The 22,193-nt window shown below is 43.3% G+C and overlaps 2 protein-coding genes and 1 pseudogene across 4 annotated transcripts in view; 2 read left to right on the top strand and 1 right to left on the bottom strand.

The window, feature by feature from the left end:
* CPT1A (carnitine palmitoyltransferase 1A) overlaps positions 1-2,665 on the top strand; it is a 57,911-nt gene extending 55,246 nt beyond the window's left edge. For all 3 annotated transcript variants that reach the window (XM_055415321.2, XM_055415323.2, XM_055415322.2), the window contains exon 19: positions 564-2,665. In XM_055415321.2, coding sequence (XP_055271296.2) covers positions 564-650 — 87 coding nt within the window. In that variant the 3' untranslated portion in view covers positions 651-2,665. The remainder of the gene's footprint in view (positions 1-563) is intronic.
* A 986-nt stretch (positions 2,666-3,651) lies between these two features.
* On the bottom strand, positions 3,652-4,057 carry LOC148773844 (cytochrome c oxidase subunit 7B, mitochondrial pseudogene; annotated as a pseudogene).
* Positions 4,058-6,797: 2,740 nt separating this feature from the next.
* Positions 6,798-21,365, top strand: TESMIN (testis expressed metallothionein like protein). Its single transcript, XM_055414875.2, has 5 exons — positions 6,798-7,274; positions 13,853-14,011; positions 16,232-16,352; positions 18,435-18,511; positions 21,267-21,365. The coding sequence occupies exons 1-5, from the start codon at positions 6,798-6,800 to the stop codon at positions 21,363-21,365; spliced, it is 933 nt and encodes a 310-aa protein (XP_055270850.2).
* The last annotated feature ends 828 nt before the right edge of the window (positions 21,366-22,193 follow it).

The following is a 22,193-nucleotide window of genomic DNA, read 5'->3' on the forward strand; positions in this document are numbered from 1 at the left end:
ACACAATATTATAAACCAACTGTACTCCAATATAAAATAAAAATTAAATTAAAAAAATAACTATTAAAGCTGTGAAAGATAAGGTGTTGGAAGCTAATGGAAACTTCAAGGTGTGTGACAGTTAGCAGAGGCATAGAACTTATATTTGCTCTGTGTAATGTTATATGACAAGAATAAGACAAGTACTGTTCAAACTACCCTTAATAAGTTGTTGGGTTTTTTTAAAAAAAAAAAAACACCTTAGATCTCAAAACAAATACAACCATATATAAAATAGGTAAACAACAAGGTCACACTGTCTAGCACAGGGAACTACAGTCAGTGTCTCGTAATAAAAACCTACCATGGAAAAGAAAAAAACACCCACACAGACACGTGAACTGTTATCTTTATGAACCCTTAACATCTCGCCAGACTGTAACTTAATGATTCGCTGAGTCAAAGCTTAGAGAACTGGCAAAAAAGAATGTTAGTTCTTTGACTCAGATTACAAGTGAAAAGGCTTGAAATGTGAAAAACTCCACGTTGTAATCTGTTTCTTTTTGTTTGTTTTTAAATGAAAGGATTCGCATCGCTTCGGGAAGAACCTGAGAGAAGCAATGATCGACATCATCAGTTTGTTTGGGTTCAGCCCCAATTCCAAAAAGTAAATCTCTTAACACTTCTGGGAAGGAAAAGAAGCTCTTCTGATGAAAAACCAAATGAAAAATAGCTCTGTATCCTGACTGCATTTCAGGATGAAAATTTGTTTCCTTCCAGCGAAGGTTTGGTGTTTTTGCTTTTCTAGGACAGCAGGCTCCACGCCGTGAAGTATAACCCTACTCCTTCTAAGCAGCTCCTAACCTGGGGGACATTGGATGAAGTCCCCCCTAAAGTCTTCCCATCACCTTACATTTCTTAAGGGACAAGCAATTTTTGGAATGAGTGGGGTTGTGGCTTCATACTCGCTGGAAACAGACTGGCACGCTTCCTTGGCTGCCACTGGACACCTGGTACTTACAGGCGTTTAATTTTATCAGAGCAGTGTAAACATTTGTTTCCTTCCAAGAGAAAAGCATCGTTTAAGTTGCAGATGTTAGCAGTTAACAGCCAACGCACATGCAAGGCACTAACCGAGAAAAGTTTTGTGCTTTTGGAATCTCTTCTGTCCTGTGGTCCCTCTGTCACTGTCTAGTTCGGTCGTCTGCACTTGCCTCTCCGTGTTTGAAGTCTTCAAAACCCAGTGCCTTAAAAACAGAAGGCCCTAAGTGTAAGAGAGACCACACAAGAGATTTATTTTTTAAATCTTTAGGTGGAATAGTGGGTGTCTTACTCCCGTGTCAATTTACTGGGTGGATATCCCTATGTAGGGATTTTCCTGTGGTGTCCCCATGTCCCAGAGGGACCAGTCCCCTTCCAAGGGCAGCTGTGAGCCGGATTCCCTTCTATCAGACTGCCTTCCTCAAGTTTCACTGTTAAATTACCAAGAAGGCGTGGGCGTGTGTCAGAAATGGGGAGTGAGGGAAGTGGTGGTTGAAGATAGCGTGTCTGGAGAACACACATCTGTGCTTCCAGATTTTACCCAACCTGACTGGAGGGAAAACAGGACACTTGCCACTGAGAAAGGAACAAACTTGAGAAGAGCGACCCGCAGGCAGTCAGGGTTGGCCGTCCCACCTGGTGAGAGAGGAGATCTACTCCCGTTTCCCGGGAGACAGAGGGAGATGGGTCATCTCAGTGACTTCCTAGAATGTCGCAGGTGACGGGTGCTGAGTTTAACACAGCCTCCCCTTCCTATGCGTGTGCCTTGCTCGAAAGAGCGATTGACCAAAAAGTGATGATGTGCTGTATCGTCTTCAGTATTTAATGCAAAAAGAAAGAATCATGGAGTGAAATAGACCCACTGCCTCTGGGCTGTCATGACAGGCTTAGCTGTCCAGTTTTTAAATCATGTATTTATTTTTCTGACCACTCTGTCCTGGGGGGGCTCATGTCTCTAAGAGTCCTGTACTCCAGTGATGGTGAGGCTGAACCGATAGAGCAGGAGCAAGGCACTGGCCGCAGAGCGCGTGCATGTTTTATTCATGTACATGTTGTGATGTAAAACCCCACCTAAATGGGCCAAAGACTCTTTCTGTTAAAAGCAAGCGGAAATGGGAACAGACAAAAAAGCAAAAAAGGACATCTAACCACCATAGCAACAAAAGACCCTGTTCATCAGTGGTGTGTAGTCAGGGGAGCATCTGGGGATACAGGAGCCCCTGTGTCAGCCAGCCACGGCTTCCAGTTGAAGCCAGGGCCCCCGAATCATCCACTGTTGACCACTGACCAGTCTGTATTATGATTCACAGGTGAATTCGAGAGCAGACGTGTTAGCACTCAAACCTATTTGGGCTTGTCTCTCAGGTTTTAAATATTTCAGATGTAATCATCACTAATCCATGCAGTCATCAATGCAATTTTATATTCCTTAAAAGGAAGAAGACTGGGTTTGTGCTGTACGTGTTGAAAGCAGGGAGTAAAAGTATTCATGTATTTAATTTGGAACAAGCCATAGTCTTAACGGAGCTGTGGTCTGAATTTGTGATCTTGGACTGGCCATTGCATGTAAATACAAGATGCCCTTTTGGATGTAAATCTTAGATATGCAGTATGAATGTTACCATTAATAAAAATATTAACCACAGGACTGTCTCTTTTGTTAAACTGATAAGGAGGCTAAAGGTCAGGCACTTGGGACAAAGGTGACCGACCAAGATATGCAGAAAAGGCCTCGGGTTAGGCGGAGTGGCTCTCTCTGGATTCACACACCTGTTGGAGAAGGGCTACTGCTAAGAAGGGCTGCGGATTTCGCTCTGTTCGTTTTGCATCTTCTCCCGTGCCTTGGGGCCTGGAACAGCGCTGACACATAGTGAACAGGTGCTCAATAAATTAATTTCCATTTTCTCCAAGGCTCTTACTGAGCACCTACTGCATGCCAAGCTCTGTTCTAGGCACTGGGAATACAGCGGGAACCCCACCAGGTTCTGGCTGTCATGGGAAATAGGACAGACGAACTTGCCTGCAGTGCAGAAATAGAGACGCAGAGAAGGGACATTTGGACACGGGGTGGGGGGTGGGATGAACTAAGATTGGGATTGGCATGCACACTGCCACGTGTAGAACAGCTAGTGGGAGCCTGCCGTATAGTGTGGGGAGCTCAGCTGAGTGCTCTGTGACGACCTAGAGCAGGTGAGGTGGGGGTGGGAGGGAGGTCCAAGAGGAAGGGGATATATGTGTACAAGTAGCTGATTCACTCGCACTGTATAGCAGAAACTAACAGCATTGTAAAGCAGCTATACTCCAATTAAAAAAATATTCCAGTGGGAGGAAGTCAGGAACCAAGAGAACTTCTCAAGAGAACCCTAGGATCTTAAGGGTTCCTAGACGTGTGTGTGTGTGTGGGGGCGGTGAGAATACCTGGCTTGTGAAGGATGCTGATTTAGAACTGAGGTCTAAAGGATAAGCTTTCACCTTTTTTTATATTATTATTATTTTTAAATTTATTCACTTTTTTTGGAAGGTTTCAAGTATACGTTATTCCTTCAAACGTGCCATGTTTTAATGGGTACACAGTACTTTTACTTGGCATCAATTATGAGTTGATTTTGAAACAATTCAGGATTAAACCAGCTAGGATGATGACTGTTGTCTCCATTCCTTTGGGGTGACTCTGCCAGCAGGTGATGGGTTCCACTGTATTCCAATTTGTGTTGCCATATACACCCATGGAGCAATACAGAAAGTGGCTCCACTAGCTAATACAGCGTATTACTATACTTGTCATGGAAACCAGGTGCCCGCTTCTGGTGGATCTGCCTTGCCACTGCTTGCTGAATGCTTTGAACCCTGAGACAACTTAGTGTGTTTTTGGCCAAGGGAAACATCCTGAGGTTGAACACAAAAGGGCAGCGACTATAGCTGCTGGCCTCTAGCAATTCCTCATCTAGTACCCTTGCAGAGTCCTGAAAAACAAAGTAAATTTATTTATTTTTAATTGAAGGATAGTTGCTTTATGGTATTGTGTAAAGCGCAGTTCCGCCAGACATCAAATTGAATCAGCCATAGGTTTACCCACATGCCCTCCCACTTGAACATCCCTCCCTATCCCACCCCCTAGGTTGTTACCCAGTCCTGGTTTGAGTTCCCTGAATCCTACAGCAAATTCCCATCGGCTAGTTTACATACTTCCAGATGTTCAAGCAGGTTTTAAAAAAGGCAGAGGAACCAGAGATCAAATTGCCAACATCCACTGGATCATGGAGAAAGCAAGAGAGTTCCAGAAAAACATCTATTTCTGCTTCATTGACTATGCCCAAGCCTTTGACTGTGTGGATCACAATAAACTGTGGAAAATTCTGAAAGAGATGGGAATACCAGACCACCCAACCTGCCTCTTGAGAAACCTGTATGCAGGACAGGAAGCAACAGTTAGAACCGGACATGGAACAACAGACTGGTTCCAAATAGGAAAAGGAGTACGTCAAGGTTGTATATTGTCACCCTGCTTATTTAACTTATATGCAGAGTACATCATGAGGAACGCTGGGCTGGAAGAAGCACAAGCTGGAATCAAGATTGCCGGGAGAAATATCAATAACCTCAGATATGCAGATGACACCACCCTTATGGCAGAAAGTGAAGAGGAACTAAAAAGCCTCTTGATGTAAGTGAAAGAGGAGAGTGAAAAGGTTGCCTTGAAGCTCAACATTCAGAAAACAAAGATCATGGCATCTGGTCCCATCACTTCATGGGAAATAGATGGGGAAATAGTGTTAGACTTTATTTTTGGGGGCTCCAAAATCACTGCAGATGCTGATTGCAGTCATGAAATTAAAAGACACTTACTCCTTGGAAGGAAAGTTATGACCAACCTAGTTATCATATTAAAAAGCAGAGACATTACTTTGCCAACCAAGGTCCGTCTAGTCAAGGCTATGGTTTTTCCCATGGTCATGTATGGATGTGAGAGTTGGACTGTGAAGAAAGCTGATCGCCGAAGAATTGATGCTTTTGAACTGTGGTGTTGGAGAAGACTCTCGAGAACCCCTTGGACTGCAAGGAGATCCAACCAGTCCATTCTAAAGGAGATCAGTCCTGGTTGTTCATTGGAAGGACTGATGCTAAAGCTGAAACTGCAATAGTTGGGCCACCTCATGCGACGAGTTGACTCACTGGAAAAGACTCTGATGCTGGGAGGGATTGGGGGCGGGAGGAGAAGGGGACGACAGAGAACGAGATGGCTGGATGGCATCACCAACTCGATGGACGAGTTTGAGTGAACTCCGGGAGTTGATGATGGACAGGGAGGCCTGGCGTGCTGCGATTCATGGGGTCACAAAGAGTCGGACACGACTGAGCGACTGAGCGACTGAACTGAACTGAGTTTACATACGGTCGTGTATGTTTCCATGTCACTCTCTCCATATGTCCCACCCTCTCCTTTCTGCACATCTCCCCTGGCCCCCACCTCGTTTCTTGATGAAGAAGGCGTATTGAGCTCCCCACCCACCCTAAGCTTGCGTTGTGTTAGTGTGGTTGTGTTTGTTAGTTCTAGGTCTTGACCACCTCCCTCTTCCCCAGAACATCATCAGTGTTGGGTTGCTTATGTCGACGAGGAACGCCTAGTTTTCGTCTGGAGATCCAGCACCACGGACCTGAAGTGCACGCTGGGTTGGGAACCTGTCTGTGCGGACCCCTGGCCTTCCACCCACTTGCGGTGTTCAATGGCCGGGCGGAAAAAGTATGTGGTGAAGTCTAGGGATCTGAAGTCATTGCCTCGGACTGGCCTCAGTTTCCCCACCTGAGCCGAGAGCGGCTGATCCCAGGAGTGTCTCTCCGTGTCCACCTCAACTCGCGGGTCCCGGGCCCCAGCCCAACACCGCCCTCCAGCCCTCCACGTGCCCTCCCACAGTCCGAGCTTATTCCCTCGCACTGACCGGCCCCGCCCAGCTCATGTCTGCTACCCGCATTCACACCTCACCCACAACGCGTGCCACCCGCTCACCCCGCCCCACCTCGGCCACGTGTCCTGCCACGGCCACGCCCATCGTCGTGAGTCCCGCCCCGCCCGCCCTGGCCACGCCCCGCTCCCCCTAGCCCCGCCCCGCTCCCCCTGGCCCCGCCTCCTCCCAACGGCCACTCCAACGGCCACTCCAACACTTGCCCCCGCCGGGCCCCCACATTGGCGCTAGGTGCTCTGACAGCTCCCGCGGGCCCAGGTGCGTCGTCTGAGGAGACCTGGCGGGGAACCCCTCCAGCGCCTGACACTCCCCGCGGTCCCGGCCCGGCCTCGGGCTCACAGACGGGAGGGGACGGTGGGACCCCCCTCTCCCGCCGTCCCTGTCAGGGGCGGCGGGACCCCCAAGTCAGCCCCTGGGGACCGGCGGGGCCCCGCCTCCGTCATTCCTCTGGGAGCGGCGGGACACGCTCCTGTCAGCCCGTCGGGCCGGCAGGGAGCCCTTCTCCGGTCGTCCTCGCCCGGGACGGTGGGACCCCCAGGCCGGGCCCTGGGAGCGGCGGGCCCCGACCCCGTCGGCCCCTCGGGAATCCCGCAAGAGCCTTTCCTCGTCAGGCCCTGGGAGCGGCGGGCCTTCCGGGTCAGATCTTGGGGGCGTCGGGACCCCCGCTCAGATCCTGGGAGTGGCGGGCGATTGGATGGGATCCTAGGAGCCGCGGGCCCCCCGGAATGGCTGCAGGGCCCTTTGGGGGCCGCCGCTGACCGGGCCGCGTCGTTGCAGGTGCGGGGCGATGCCCGGGCCTCGGCGCCCGCAGTGGCCATGGAAGACGCCCCTCTGCTGGGCAGCATGTCCAGCCCCGAAGGCGAGATGGTGACAGACCTCTTCAGCGCCGAGAGTCAGTTCGTTCCCGAAAACCTTCCCCTGAAAACTCCGGTGGCGGTAAAGCACGAGGAAGACGATTTTCACGTCTTCAAGGACGCGTACCTGGGCCCAGCGGATCCCAAGGAGCCCCTGCTGCACGCGTTCAACCCCGCGCTCGGCGGGGACTGCCAGAGCAAGGTCAAAGTGGAGCTCCTGGTGGATGAGAACGAAGACGAGGGACTCCTGGGGGAGTACCCGAGCCTCCCTGAGCTCAACCCCATGGAAGACGCCGTTCTTCCTGCCGCCCCGCAGCCGCAGGGCTACAACGTCCACTTCCTGTCCTCCCTGCTCACCCCGCACAGGAACTCTGCCGTCGTGCCCCTGGGCGCCTGGGCCAGGGACGGAGCCGCCCACCCTGGTGTCCGCGTGATTCCAGTAAGATCCACATCGCGCATCTCCCCCTGCTCCCGTTCCCCAGTAGAAAGGGAGGACTTTCGGCTTTTACCTCGATTTTCCCTGTGTTGTCAGTAGCATCGCTATTGGACTCACCATTCCCAACAAGGCGCATCCCTTGCTAAAAGCGAGATGCATTAGACCGCCAAGCGTCCCCCCTGATGCTGAATTGGGTCCTTCGTCCCCAGGTCAGATCTGGCCTGACTCAGGGACTTCCCTGGTGGTCCAGTGGCTAATACTTCACACTCTCAATCCAGGGGACCTTGGTTCAATCGTTGGCCAGGGAACTAGATCCCACATGCCACAACTAAAGATCCCAAGATTCCACATTGCGCAAGGAAGATCGAAGATACCACGTGCATCAACTAAGAACTTGTGCAACCAAATAAATATTTAAAAAAAAATACATGGCCTAATCCAGCAGGGATTAAAAAAACAAAAGAGAAGGGAAACAACTAGAATTTTTTTTTTTTTTTAGCTCTGCAGGCAGGGATCAAATTGTGCCCCTTGCTATGGAAGTGGGAATCCTAACCACTGGATAACCAGAGAAGTTCCTGAAAAGTTTTAAAAGCAGCTTTAGGAAAGAAGCCCTAGTGTCTGTGAAAACAAGTGCAGTGTGAGTTTTCATGCACTGGCCTTTTACACATTTTCCCCTTTAGATTTATAAGACTTGTAATTCATAGCTCAGAGCAGTCGCTCAGTCATGTCCAGCTCTTTGCAACCCCATGAACGCCAGGCTTCCCTGTCCATTACCAACTCTTGGAGCTTGCTCAAATTCGTGACCATCGAGTTGGTGGTGTCATCCAACCATCTCATCCGTTGTCATCCCCTTCTCCTGCCCTCAATATTTTCCAGCCGCAGGGTCTTTTCCAATGAGTCAGTTCTTCGCATCAGGTGGCCCAAGGTATTGGAGTTTCAGCTTCAGCATCAGTCCTTCCAGTGAATATTCAGGACTGATTTCCTTTAGGATGGACTGGTTGGATCTCCTTGCAGTCCAGGGACTCTCAAGAGTCTTCTCCAACACCACGGTTCAAAAGCATCAGTTCTTCAGCGCTGAGCTTTCTTTATAGTCCAGCTCTCACATATATACATGATGGCTGGAAAAAACATAGCTTTGACTAGACGGACCTTTGTTGGCAAAGTAATGTCTTTGCTTTTTAATGTGCTGTCTAGGTTAGTCATAGCTTTTCTTCCAAGGAACAAGCGTCTTTTAATTTCATGGCTGCAGTCACCATCTGCAGTGATTTTGGAGCAAAAAAAATGAAGTCTGTCACTGTTTCTGTTGTTTCCCCATCTATTTGCCTTGAAATGATGGGAATGATTAGCTTGATCTTGGCTTTCTGAATATTGAGCTTTAAGCCAGCTCTTTCACTCTCCTCTTTCACTTTCATCAAGAGACTCTTTAGTTCTTTGCTTTCTGCTATAAGAGTGGTGTCATCTCTGTATCTGAGGTTATTGATATTTCTCCTGGCAGTCTTGATCCCACCTTGTGCTTCATCCAGCCCGGCATCTCGCATGATACATCGTATAAGTTAAATAAGCAGGGTGACAATATACACATTGACATACTCCTTTCCCAATCTGGAACAAGTCTTTGTTCCATGTCCAGTTCTGTTGCTTCTTGACCTGCGTACAGATTTCTTAGGAGGCAGGTAAAGTGGTTTGGTATTCCGATCTCTTTAAGAATTTTCCACAGCTAGGACTCGCTGCTAGGTAGGACTTACAGTTAGTACTTGTGTTTGGTGAGCCGTGAAATCACGATGTTAGAGCTCTATTAAGTAGCTGTTACTCAAGTGTATGTAATATAAATTAGAGTCTATATGAAATACTAATTGTCAGCCAGCTACCCCATTTTGCTGTGGATAACCACTAGTAATTTTCTGCTTTGTTCTTATTTGTTTATTTTGAACCTGAACTTTGGTTAGTGAAAGCACAGAGTCCTAACCACTGGACCACCAGGGAATTCCTGTTTTCTGTTTTGTTTTTGCTGAAACTAAAAAATCAATTTTTAAAGGAAGAAAAGGATTTCCAAGGAAATGTGTACTGGTCCCCCAGAAGGATCTAGTTTGGAAAATTAGATTACTCAACCACTAACTAATTTTAGTAAGTTATAAATTAAGCCTGTGTGGAATATTTTTGAGTTGGTATTAAGATGGCTGGAACCCGACTTTGTTTGTATATCATTAACCATAGCAGCAGGAGCTTAGATTCCTGTTTTCTGATTTTCTTTTAGTGTAATCACTGCTCCTTAGTGTACAGGAAAGTTGGGAAAGAGAGGCTGAGGCCTAGAGAAACCAGAGGGCACACCTTGTTCCTCCAGACTTCAGTCAGCGCAGAGGTCTTTCTCGGAATCTTTTCAGATGGCTTGAAGTATCCGACATTCCATTTTGCTACCAGGCCAAACTTGTGTCCCAGTATGTTTTGCCTGTTGGTCCAAACACAGTTCCCTTCCTGTGCCAAGTGGACTCAGTGTTCACCAGAACAGGAAGGGAATTAGCTCATTAAAATAGTAAATTATCTTTTAATGTAATTCAACTTTAGCTAAATAAAGGAGGGACTATTTGGATGATATTTCTTTTTTAAAATAATTTTATTGTCAAATTCCAAGTGTTAGTCGGTCAGTCGTGTCTGACTCTTTGCGATTCCTTGGACTGTAGCCCACGAGGCTCCTCTGTCCATGGGATTCTCCAGGCAGAAATACTGGAGTGGGTTGCCTTGCCCTTCTCCAGGGTATCTTCCCAAGCCAGGGATCAAACCCAGGTCTCCCACATTGAAGGCAGATTCTTTACCATCTGAGTCACATGATTATATTTTGACAGTTTCCAAATTTATTAATAAAATGAAAAAGATTTAGCACAAACATGTTAATCATTTAAACAGAATGGAATTATTTTTCAGTAAATATTCAGGGTCAGTTGCTAATTTCCTTTTTCTAGAAATTCATTTCCACATATTGATCTCTGTTTATTCTGTAAAAATAGGGTTTTACTATACTATAAGTAGTCCAAGTATCAGTGGCATGGGGTTGAGGAACTGATGTATTTACTATGTAAGTCTCTGTTAATTACAGGGAGATAAGTTAAATCTAAATTTTGATAAATTAAAAAAATAAAATTATTCTTCAATAAAAAACAAAATCTAAACTTTGATGACATGTCCATGACCAATTCCCCAAAGCAGAAAGCAGAAGAAAATTGAAAATTTCTACATTTCTGTAAAATTTGAAATGTCTAAAAAAAGTTATAATTTGAAATATTGCTAAACTTTCTTATATCTTTTAAAAGATTTATACCTAGATACTAGTCTGCTATGCTAGGGGATTTGCCAGTCCATGAAAATAATTAATTGTTTGGGTCCCAGATTTTAAGTTAGATGATCTTCAAGTCTGAGTCAGTCCCCACACTTTGAAAGATAGTTGTCTCTGTTGTGATCTTACAGAAAGTCTTCAGAATGTTACCTTAGAATCACCATCTTCTTTGAAGGATTTTATGATCTGCCTCCTGGCCTTTGGGAAAATTCACCTGCACAGGTGGAGGTTAGGGAAGGGGAGAGACCATATAAATTGTGGGTTGACTGCTATTTCCTGATCTCCTTACATTATCACATTTTAAAAAGAAGCACGTTAAAAATATATAATAATAATATAACAATGTATATTAATATAATAAATTAACATATATTATATAATACATAAATATATATAAAATTTATATGTAATATATATGTATTATTTATATATATTATATATATGTATTATATGTAAAATTTATATGTATTATATTATACATAAATATATATAAAATATATACAAAAATATATATAAAATATATACAAAAATATGTATATAATTTATTATTTATATATATTATATATATGTATTATATGTAAAATTTATATGTATTATATTATACATAAATATATATAAAATTTATATGTAATATATATGTATTATTTATATATATTATATATATGTATTATATGTAAAATTTATATGTATTATATTATACAATATAATTATGTGTTTATAATTATATAAATTATAAATATATATTATAAATTATAATTATATATTACATATAAATTTTATATATGTATATATATTTTATAAATTTATAAAGATATGTTTATATAATTTATATATAAATTGCTGCTACTGCTGCTGCTAAGTCGCTTCAGTCGTGTCCGACTCTCTGCCACCCCAGAGACAGCAGCCCACCAGGCGCCCCCGTCCCTGGGATTCTCCAGGCAAGAACACTGGAGTGGGTTGCCATTTCCTTCTCCAATGCATGAAAGGGAAAAGGGAAAGCGAAGTCGCTCAGTTGTGTTCGACTGTTAGCGACCCCATGGACTGCAGCCCACCAGACTCCTCCGTCCACAGGATTTTCCAGGCAGGAGTACTGGAGTGGGGTGCCATTGCCCTCTCCAATATATAAATTAATTATATGTAAATATATAATTGTATATAGTTATATAATATATATAAGTAATCATATATGAATATATATAAATAATTACATATTAATTATATATAAACATAAATATATACTTATATATAAAATATGTAATTATATAATTGTATATAATATATATTTATATATTATATATATTGCTGCTGCTGCTAAGTCACTTCAGTCGTGTCTGACTCTGTGCAACCCCACAAAGGGCAGCCCACCAGGCTCACCTGTCCCTGGGATTCTCCAGGCAAGAACACTGGAGTGGGTTGCCATTCTCCAATGCATAAAAGTGAAAAGTGAAAGTGAAGTCGCTCAGTCGTTTCGGACCCTCAGCGACCCCATGGACCGCAGTTTTCCAGGCTCCTCCGTCCATGAGATTTTCCAGGCAAGAGTACTGGAGTGGGGTGCCATTCCCTTCTCTGATTATATATATTAAATATATAAAAATATATTTAATATATAAAACACATAATTATAACATATTATAAATATAATATGTATAATTATGATATAATCATACATATTATATATTATTATATTAATAATATATAATATACATTTATATATAATATATAAATAATATAAATATATATAATTATATATTATATCTATAGTATATATTATATATATACAGTCAACTAGCTGACTTCAACTAGCAAACATATATATATGTAATACATATTTTTTCTATTATATATACAATAGATAATATAATATATAATATACATTATATATTAATATATAGTTATATATAATTAAAATTTTATAATTTTAATTTAAACATTTTATAATTTAATTTTAAAATTTTATAATTTAATAAAAATAAAATTATATAATTATTATTATATATTTATATGACTATATATTTATTATATATTATATATTATCATTATATATTATATTTTATTCATTATATATTACATATAATATATAATGTATATAATATAATATATAATTATATGTATTTATAGTATATATATTATATATAGAACTTTGCTAGCTGAAGTGGCTAGCTGACTATATAGTATATGTATTATAGATATATAATACATATACTATAGATATTTATATAATTATGATTTTGAAACACTTAAATGGTAATTTTTTTTTGAAACACTTTAATGGTAATTTTTTGTAAAGCATCAAGACTACTTAGTTTTTTAAATTCCACTGATTTTCAATGACATCATTGGTGTTTCTCCCTAGTATTGGTACTTTTACTGATGTGTCGCAGAGTTGTTGCACAGGATAGCTTAAAAAGCAAAGCTGGCAGTTATTCTCTACCCTCACTGTTTTCATGTTAATTGTCGTTCTACTGTTCAGTGAGGGAAGCTCTACTATTTAATTGTAAACATTACTATAAATACATTGTAAGTTACAATATGCATGTGTGCTAAGTCACTTCAGTCATGTCCCCAACCCTTTGCTACTCCATGGACTGTAGCCCGCCAAGCTCCCCTGTCCATAGGATTCTCCCCTGTCCATAAGAATACTGGAATGGGTTGCCATGCCCTCCTCCAGGGGATCTTCCCAACTCAGGGAAACCCACATCTCTTATGTCTCCCGCATTGGCAGGAGGATTCTTTACCACTAACGCCACCTGGGAAGCTCCAAATATAAATATCACTGAAACATCAGCAAAGACGTCTGGCTTCTTGAGGAAAAAGCAAAACAGACTAAAGCATTAATACAACTTAATGAGCGTGCTCTGAGAACGATGATTAAGGAGAAGCATTTTAGGCAATTTAAAGGAAGGCAGCCAGCTCTTTTGTAGTAGGGGGTTGTCTAGAAGCTCAAGGGGGAGGTGACCAATCACAGAATTACCCACACCGTGTTTTTCAAACAGCAAGAGGGTTACATCGAAGTCACATCCCCACACCTGATGGGCAGATGGTCCTGATGCTCTGGATGTTCTCGATCCCCAGCCAGGATGGTCAGATGACTTGTGTCCCCAGAGGACAAATTAATAGTGGGGAAGAGAGGACGCTAAGCATAAGGATGTTGTTTACTTTAAAAATGTAACTTCTACAAAGAATTTTCTGTATTATGCAACTGTAAAGTGCAGTGTCCACAATGTGATTTCTAAGATCATGTTTTCTTTTTCAGGTTGAAATCAAGGAAGCAGCTGGTTCTATCACAAGTAACAATCTGGAGGAAGCAACTTTTCAGCATCCTCTGGCCCAGGAGTCATGTTGCAAGTTCCCATCATCTCAAGGAGCAGAGGATGCCTCTGGCTGCTCTCATAAGAAAGACTCTAACCCAATGGTAATTATGCCAAAGAAAATGTGTCTAACATTATGTTAAATGTTCGACCCTTATTATTACTAAGTCAACAGTAAAATAGTTTCAGTCATTGTTTTGTATTCTGTTTACTTGTCTAGTCAGCATTTTTGGTTGTCTTATCTATGAAAACAGGGATGCAATTAGAGTCTTTCTAATGTTCCTTTCACGTCTAAGATTCTCATTTCTACTCGATCTTAGCAAATCAAAGATTAGGACACTGCTGTATTCATTAAAGAGAGAAGCCATAAGTCACCTCAGTCCAGGCAGACCCAGGGTTGGCCCAGGAAAGGACCAGCTGCTGACCTGTGTGGTTTGGCATGCTAGTGGGAGGGGACCGCTGCAGTTCTGTGGCTGCAGGGCAGAAGCTGCTTTCCTCCGTGCCTGCCTCCAAATCCCTCCTACCAAGTAACACTCAAGTAAGATAGGAATCAGTAACATTTGTGGTTTATGTGATAGGTTTGCATGTGTGTCATTTTATTTAATCTATCAACTCTGCCCTGGTGGCTCAGACAGTAAAGAGTCTGCCGGCAATGCAGAGATCTGGGTTCGATCCTTGGTTTGGGGAGAGGCCCTGGAGAAGGAAATGGCAACCCATTCAAGTATTCTTGCCTGGAGAATCCCATGGACAGAGGAGCCTGGAAGGATACAGTCCATGGAGTCACAAAGAGTCAGTCACGACTGAGCTACTAATACACACAAATTCTGTAGGGTAGACATTATTTTAATCTACATTTTATGGATCAGAAAACAGAGATGTTGCATAGTCTGCTTGTAAGTGGTGTGTTGAGGACCAAAAAGGGAGGGAACCTGGGGAATCCAGCCCCAAGCGTTCATTCGGCAAAAGGTCCAAAGAACCAGTTGCTGTCCCCACCATCAGCTCTCTATTCCAAGAAAGGAGACGTTAAACCTAAGGTGTGTACTTTAACTGGAAAATACTCTAGAATGAGCAGTGCTTTTCTAGGACACTTTGATCAGGTGAACAGGATGAGAACTCTTCCAATTACACCAGACTCTTGAGTAATATTAGAATGCTCACAGGAAGGACAGGATTGTGTCCCTCAGGAGTCCAGAATTGTGCAATAGGCAGAGGCCTGGATAGTCCACTCAGACCGTCTGTGCACCTGTGCCTGTGTGGCTATGATTATCCTCTAAACACAAATAAAATTCCAATGGAACATAAATGCTGGCCTCTTATCCAGTGTCAGGATGATCTGAAGGTGTGAGCTGGTGATAAGCACCTCATTCATATAGGCTGTATGTGTGTTATTTTGGTAACATTGGTCCTTTAAGCTTATTTGGGTTTTCCTGTCTAGGAAACCCAAAGGCAACCTGACAACAGAAACCATAGTTCCTCTGGGTATTTGTGATTTTACCATGGCAATCAGAAGCTTTGTGCAGTCAGAAACAGTGGCTTCTCTTACCTTCATGTTCATACTACATTGTCATGGACAGGGCTGCCCGCAGGGAGGGCTGAGTCCATGCTTGGCCTGACTGGTGTGACTGGTTGACTCACCAGGCTTGCTGAGGATTTATATATGGTCAGAATCCAACTAGGTGGTCTGAAGGTGCTGGTCAGGCCCAGAAAGATTGACATGGCTTCTTGGAATTTTCCAGTACTTGGATTAAACTTTCTAAACTGTACTTGTAGGAAATGAAATAAATGGGTACCTTAAAAACACATTACATGTTAAATAATAACATGTGCATATGGCAGGAGAGAACAACTGTCATAAAATTAAAGATTATTCTAAGCAGTTGACCAGCTACAGACATGGAGTCGGGGGACAAAGCCTTTCATACAGTTAACTGGATTTCAGTGGGGCCAGGGTGGCAAATGCGCACACTCTCTCCATTCCTGAAGACCACGGAGTCCATGGACAGGTGGACAGGAACTCTGGCTCATAGTCATCTGTGCCCTACCCTAAGCCTATACCTGTAGAGAAAGGCGTGAGCAGGAACTTTCCTTAACACACTGAACACATCTCACAAGACATTTCCCCGGGGACTTTTTTGCCTTGTGGTGCCTTCAGAGAGCATGTTATTGTAGAGTAAAAAAGTGAGAATATATATATAGTTTACCATTTTCCATTAAAACTTAAATTGTGGATTAAAAGAACTGTGTTCTCGGATTTAAATTTACTTAGATTCATATCACTGGATATCTTTTTAAAAATGAAACCTGATCATTATTTTTCATTTTAGGTGATATGTCAGTTGAAAGGGGGTACACAAATGCTGTGTATAGACAATTCTGGCACAAGAGAACTAAAAGCACTTCATTTGGTTCCTCAGTATCAAGACCAAAATAATTATCTACAGTCAGGTACAAAGTAAATTAATAGAAAAATATGTCATATATCACATGGAAGTTGGTAAGTGAATATGTTTGTGAATATGTATGTAGAGTGAAAGTGAAATAGGCAGTCAGGCAACTTGGCAACCCCTACAGCCCACTACAGGAGATCAATCCTGGGTGTTCATTGGAAGGACTGATGCTAAAACTGAAACTCCAGTACTTTGGCCACCTCATGCGACGAGTTGACTCACTGGAAAAGACTCTGATGCTGGGAGGGATTGGGGGCGGGAGGAGACGGGGACGACAGAGAATGAGATGGCTGGATGGCATCACCAGCTCGATGGACACGAGTTTGAGTGAACTCCGGGAGTTGGTGATGGACAGGGAGGCCTGGCATGCTGTGATTCATGGGGTCGCAAAGAGTCAGACACGACTGAGTGACTGAACTGAACTGAACTGAATAGCCCACTTTAGTGAGTTAAGACATCTTTGTAGGTTAATTTATGTACATTGTTCTGACTATCTCAAATTCTTAGATAGCTGTCCTCTCCTTCTGCTAGCTATGGAGAGCTTTGTGATCCTAACAGGCAACTATTCATACCCATGAGTTGTGTGGCCAGAGGTACCTGGGTTGAAACAAACTTTCCCAGATTAGCCAGTGAGTTGGCTGTTCAGATGTGGCAAAAATTATACACATTTTAATGTAAACGTTTTAATGCAGTCAATGAGAACCACCACTCTGCTTTAATCATCATGAGTTCTGAAATAACTATCAAATGCTGACTTATCTGCCATTGATTTATTCAGAAACTTCCTTAAACTGATGCAATAATAAATAATCTAGAACTACTTGATTACCATCAAATGACTTATGAATGATTAAACAAGGTCAGATGACATCGTTTTAAGATTGTGTTTACAAAAGTTAGACACTAATATTCAAAAGCTGGGCATCTGTGTGTACTATGTACATAATTGTGTTACCCTAAAGCTTGAATTAACCAGAATATTTCATTATCATATGATTCACTGACCTTGTCATAATTTAAGTTAATATTAAGTCCTGATGCCATTTCAGTGAGCCTTTGGAGCCCAGGGCAAATAGTCTCCTTATCCAGGGACAGATAACATGCCTCTAAGGCATTTACTTTTCTACAATGCCAAGCACCTCCAGGAGCAGTTTGCTGCACACCAGCCATGGGTTTTCTGGCTCCAGTCCCTGTGGGTCAGAGCTGCCTCTGATCCTCTAGGCAGACAGAGAAGGCTTCTTTCCCAATTCCCTACCTTCTGGAACACGACAAAATCCTAGTGCCTTGGATCATCCCCGGAAGGAAGATTTACATAATGCTCTCCTCGTCTATTTCCTTGTCATATCATCATAACTGCTCAGCCTCCAGCCTAGCTTCCTTTGTCACTGTGTACACATTAAATATCACCGTGAAACAGATGCATTCAGTGACATAAATCTCAGGGAAACGCCACACAAAGGAGGCACAAAGCCTTCAGCAGGTTCACAGTCAGGAGACTTCTGTCACTCCAGTTCAAACATGGAGTGTCACAGGGACCAGTCTCATGGGTGTTCTTCATAGCGCTCTTAGGCTGAAGAAATATGTGTCGGTTCCAACCTTCAGTAGTTTGCTCCCAATAGCCTAATAAGTATTTGCATCCTATTAAATTAGTGTCTGAGGAAGAATACACATAAACTGAAAGCAGTTTGTGTGTCATCCTACAGACGGTGCGGTGCTGTCTTTGACAGTGTGACCAGTGCCTCCCTGGTGAGTGCTGCAGCACTCAAGGGCTCCGTGGCACAGAGCTTAGGAACCTGGGCACTGGCAACATTTTTTAGCGTAATACCCCTGGAAGCTCAAGTAAAGTAGCATTATGACAAAGAAAAAAGGTGTAATAAGTAAAAACAAACAAACAAAAAAACCCAAGCTGAAAACATTGACCAGAAAGGTTTTATAGAAAACATAAATAGGATCAAGAGAAGTGTAAATGACTTTGTACATGTTAGACTCATGATACATTATCATTTTGTACTTTCTTCCATGTGCAAGTGGAAAAGGAACAATATATGCTATCAATTAATTGTAATTGTCTTCCTTACAGATGTCCCTAAACCCATGACTACTTTAGTAGGAAGATTTTTGCCAGTACCAGCAAAATTAAATCTCATTACACAACAAGTGAGTTATTGCTTTAATAAAAAAAAATGCAATAGGGTATTATTGTGTCTTGAAATTTCAATTGTTGAAGTTTGAATTACTCAGAAAGTATATTTATCCTCTGTTTTACAATCAGTGGTTAAACCACGTATCCAACCCCTTCACCCCATGTTAGGCACTGGGAAGAGCAGAGTGCGTCTAAGACCCCGTCCTCTGCTGGCTCGGTGAGACAGCCTGTCCCTCCCTGTGGCCTCTGGAGGGAAGGTTCTGCCCCATTTGCTGAGTGTGTCCTTTGTGGTGCTGACACCCATTAGCACGTACCCCTCACTCAGTCTAGAATATTTGTCCACATCAGGAAAATGCTCTTTCGTTTAAAATACTTTTATGATTACATCATAATGTGCATAGATTAAATATGACAAATGTACTCTTTTCCTTAAGTCTTGCTATAAAATGTCCCCTCTCCAGAAGAGCCTTCCGTGCGTCCCCGCTGTAGGCGGCCACTCACTGCACAGCACACGTCTGAGTCTCTGCACGCACTGTCACTGACTTGTGCTTGTCAGTTTGTGTGTTTGCCTGTGTCCACCCACAGGGATACAAGCTCCAAAGAGCAGAGACCTTCAATTCTTGGTTATATCTGTGGACTGAGGGCCGGAGCAAAGCTAACATGAGTCAGGCCTTTGTAGAGGGTGGCCTTCAATAGGGCAGCATGCCTGAGCCATTTGGGTTACATCAGTGAGCCAATATTAAGTGAACCCCCAAAACAAATCAAAGCAGACCAGATGACTCTGCCCTCCCGCAGCTTACATTTCAGTGTGGGAGACAGACAATAAGCAGACCTAATAAATAAATCATACTGTATGCTAGGAGAGCAGAGGAGGGGCACTGGAGGTGGGGTTTGGGGAGGAGGAAGGCAGGTGGCGACTTTAAGCAAGGCGGTCGGTGTTGGCGCCACTGAGAAGGTGACACTTGAGCAATCTTGAGAGAGAGGGAGAGGTGAACCACGTGACTGTCACGTGGAAGAGCCTTTCAGGCATGGGGACATGCACACACAGTAAAGGCTCAGCGGGCTCTGGAGACGGGCAGGAGGCTGATGGGGCAGGGATGGAGCAAGTGAGAGGGGAGAGCAGGAGGAAGTGGAACGTGACAGAAGGCTTCTTACTTAAAAGACCTCTTTTTCTCTGCTTTACTTTGAGGCTAAATAAGCAAAAGAGAAAGAGAGAAATTCTGTCTGGTCCTCAAAAGAAGGCAAAAGTCCAGAGAAGTCTACTGCTCGTGGACTGCCAGGAGGAGATGTGGGCCCAATAACTGGGTGTCTGGGTGACTGTAAAGGGAGCAGTTGCAGTCACTGGTGAAGACTTTCCCCTAGCAAAGCGGGGAGAGGAACACAGAGCCCCCCACCTCTCGCAAGACCCACGAGGGTGATTCTGGTGGTGACTCCCCTCTGAGACTGTGGTGGGGGATTTGTAATGAAGAAGCTGGACCCTGGGTGGTTTCTCAGTGTCTTTAGGCACCACCAGAGAATGATTACACACAATGATAAAAGAAGCAGAAGAGAGAAAAGGAAGATATAAATTGTGTTTTCCCAAGATCATGCTTCTTCTTTTTTATTTTTGGCTGCACTGAGTGGCTTGTGGAATTTTAGTTCCCTGAAGTGAAGTCACTCAGTCGTATCTAACTCTTTGCCACCCCATGGACTGTAGTCTACCAGGTTCCTCCGTCCATGGGATTTTCCAGGCAAGAGTACTGGAGTGGGTTGCCATGTCCTTCTCCAGGGGATCTTCCCAACCCAGGGATCGAACTCGGGTCTCCCACATTGTAGGCAGGCGCTTTACCGTCTGAGCCACCAGGGAAGTTCCCTGACCAGGAATCAAACCCAGGTCTTCAGCAGTGAAAGTACAGAGTCCTAACCACCAGACTGCCAGGAAATTCCAAAACTGTGTTTCTTAAATAAAGCTTATTTTTAAATTTCAGGTTTTCAAGAAGGAAGGGACAAGGATAGGATGTTTGTGATATACACAAATAATTTCAAAATGTAAACTTATTCAACAGTTGAAATTTCTTCAAGCTTCTTTTAAGAAAATAAGGGTCAGTGTTGATTTGGCTGCCCTTTCCTTTCCCTGTAAGCCATATGAATGGATAATACACAATAAAAGAACGTGAGAACCAAGAAAGCAAAGGACACAGATAATGCAGAGATTAGGACAGTGGTTTTGAGTTTGTTAAAATTGATTACAAAAATTTTTATGATTAGATGAAAAAGTAATGGTTGCCAATGAGATTTCAAATATCAAGATATCTTGTGTTATACTAAGAACATAATAATAATTAAAGAACATGTTTATAGAAATATGTTATTGAATTTATTTCCGAATTTGTAGTTCATAAAAGTGAAAAAGATGTCCACTGCAATAACACTGGGCAACCAGCTGACAGCTGTGTGAACTGCTTGTCAGCTTGTAGATGGCTTGGCCCTGAATCCTTGGCTTGTTTCCGTCTTTGTCCACAGTCAGGCTTCCTCTCCCCAGGGCGTCCTGTGGTCTGGTGGGTGAGGTGACTGGGGCTGGACTCCTTTCACTTCTACTGAAACCCTTGGCTGGAACCTGCTCAGGAGTTAGCAGAACCATGGTGATAACAAGGCTTGGATGTTGTTGTAAAGGGATCGTGGTATAAACCTCCAGAAGAAAATCATTTTTATCTATGCCTGGGGGGGAGGTATAATAAACTTTTAAAATGTATACTAATTCAAATTATGCTTGCCTTTGACTTTACACAGCTTGACAGTGGAGCCTTACCATCTGCAATCAACGGGTCTGCTTTCCCCTCAGGATCAACTCTTCCAGGACCACCACCAAAAATAACTTTGGCTGGGTAAGAATTAAAAGCAATTGTCACTTTAGTGTTAGAGTGTAAGAGGCTCTTGGGTACATTTGTGATTTTCTTCTGAGTTTTAAAGTTAGCTTTACCTCAAACCTTCATGATTTCTAAAATAGGATTTTTACATTCAGCAGTGCACTAACAGTATTGCTGTGAGTGTCTGGTTCGTGGTTGCTTGAAAGACTGGTCTGTAACCTTCATTTACCCCCAGTCTCTGCCCACTGCCCAGTGTCAGTGTTTCGGAGGCTTGCTGCCGATCCTAGCTGTCTTGAGAGTACATTGGTTTAAACTTGGCTACTCTGTTTCTCTTTTGCTGTCATCTGTCATCAACACAGGTAATGGTGGTAGTCACTTAATGTTGACCGCAGTCTCCATGCCTTTATGGCAGCCTCTGCCCGCTGCCTTTGCTCACGTTCAATGGCAGAGTCCAAGGCACGTGGTCTGCAGGTGGACGTGGCTGCGCTTATCTGGGACCTTGTCTGGCTGTTTTAAAATCATGTCTATAATTGTAACTAATTAAACTAACCAAGCTGGTTGAAACTTTCTTGAGTTCACACTCATGTGCTGTCAGTGAATAGAGAAGCCCTCTTTGTTCATGGAGCCATCTAGTTGGTTATGGAGGGCCATCTCTTCCTGCCTCCAGAAGTTGGGGCACACAGCCTAATGAAAAAGTACATTTGAGGGCCTGAAAGAAATCAGGCCAGCAATTTAGGAAATGCAGGCTAGTCTCTAGTGCCCCCAGCCTCCTGAAGTGTCTGCCTTCAGGCACATCTTCACTGTGACCTTGGTGAGGGTGAGGAGAGTCATGGGGCAGTGTGAGAGGCTT

The sequence above is a fragment of the Moschus berezovskii genome, chromosome 25 (genome assembly GCF_049115385.1).
Source record: "Moschus berezovskii isolate FMDL1 chromosome 25, NW_MosBer_1.0, whole genome shotgun sequence".
In the NCBI taxonomy this organism is placed as follows: domain Eukaryota; kingdom Metazoa; phylum Chordata; class Mammalia; order Artiodactyla; family Moschidae; genus Moschus; species Moschus berezovskii.

Excerpts from the sequence above, each read along its gene's own strand:
- TESMIN (XM_055414875.2), top strand. The coding sequence starts at position 6,798 with ATGGAAGACGCCCCTCTGCTGGGCAGCATGTCCAGCCCCGAAGGCGAG. Across the intron at positions 16,353-18,434 it reads AAATAATTATCTACAGTCAG|ATGTCCCTAAACCCATGACT; the intron begins GTACAAAGTAAA and ends TCTTCCTTACAG. Across the intron at positions 18,512-21,266 it reads TAAATCTCATTACACAACAA|CTTGACAGTGGAGCCTTACC; the intron begins GTGAGTTATTGC and ends GACTTTACACAG.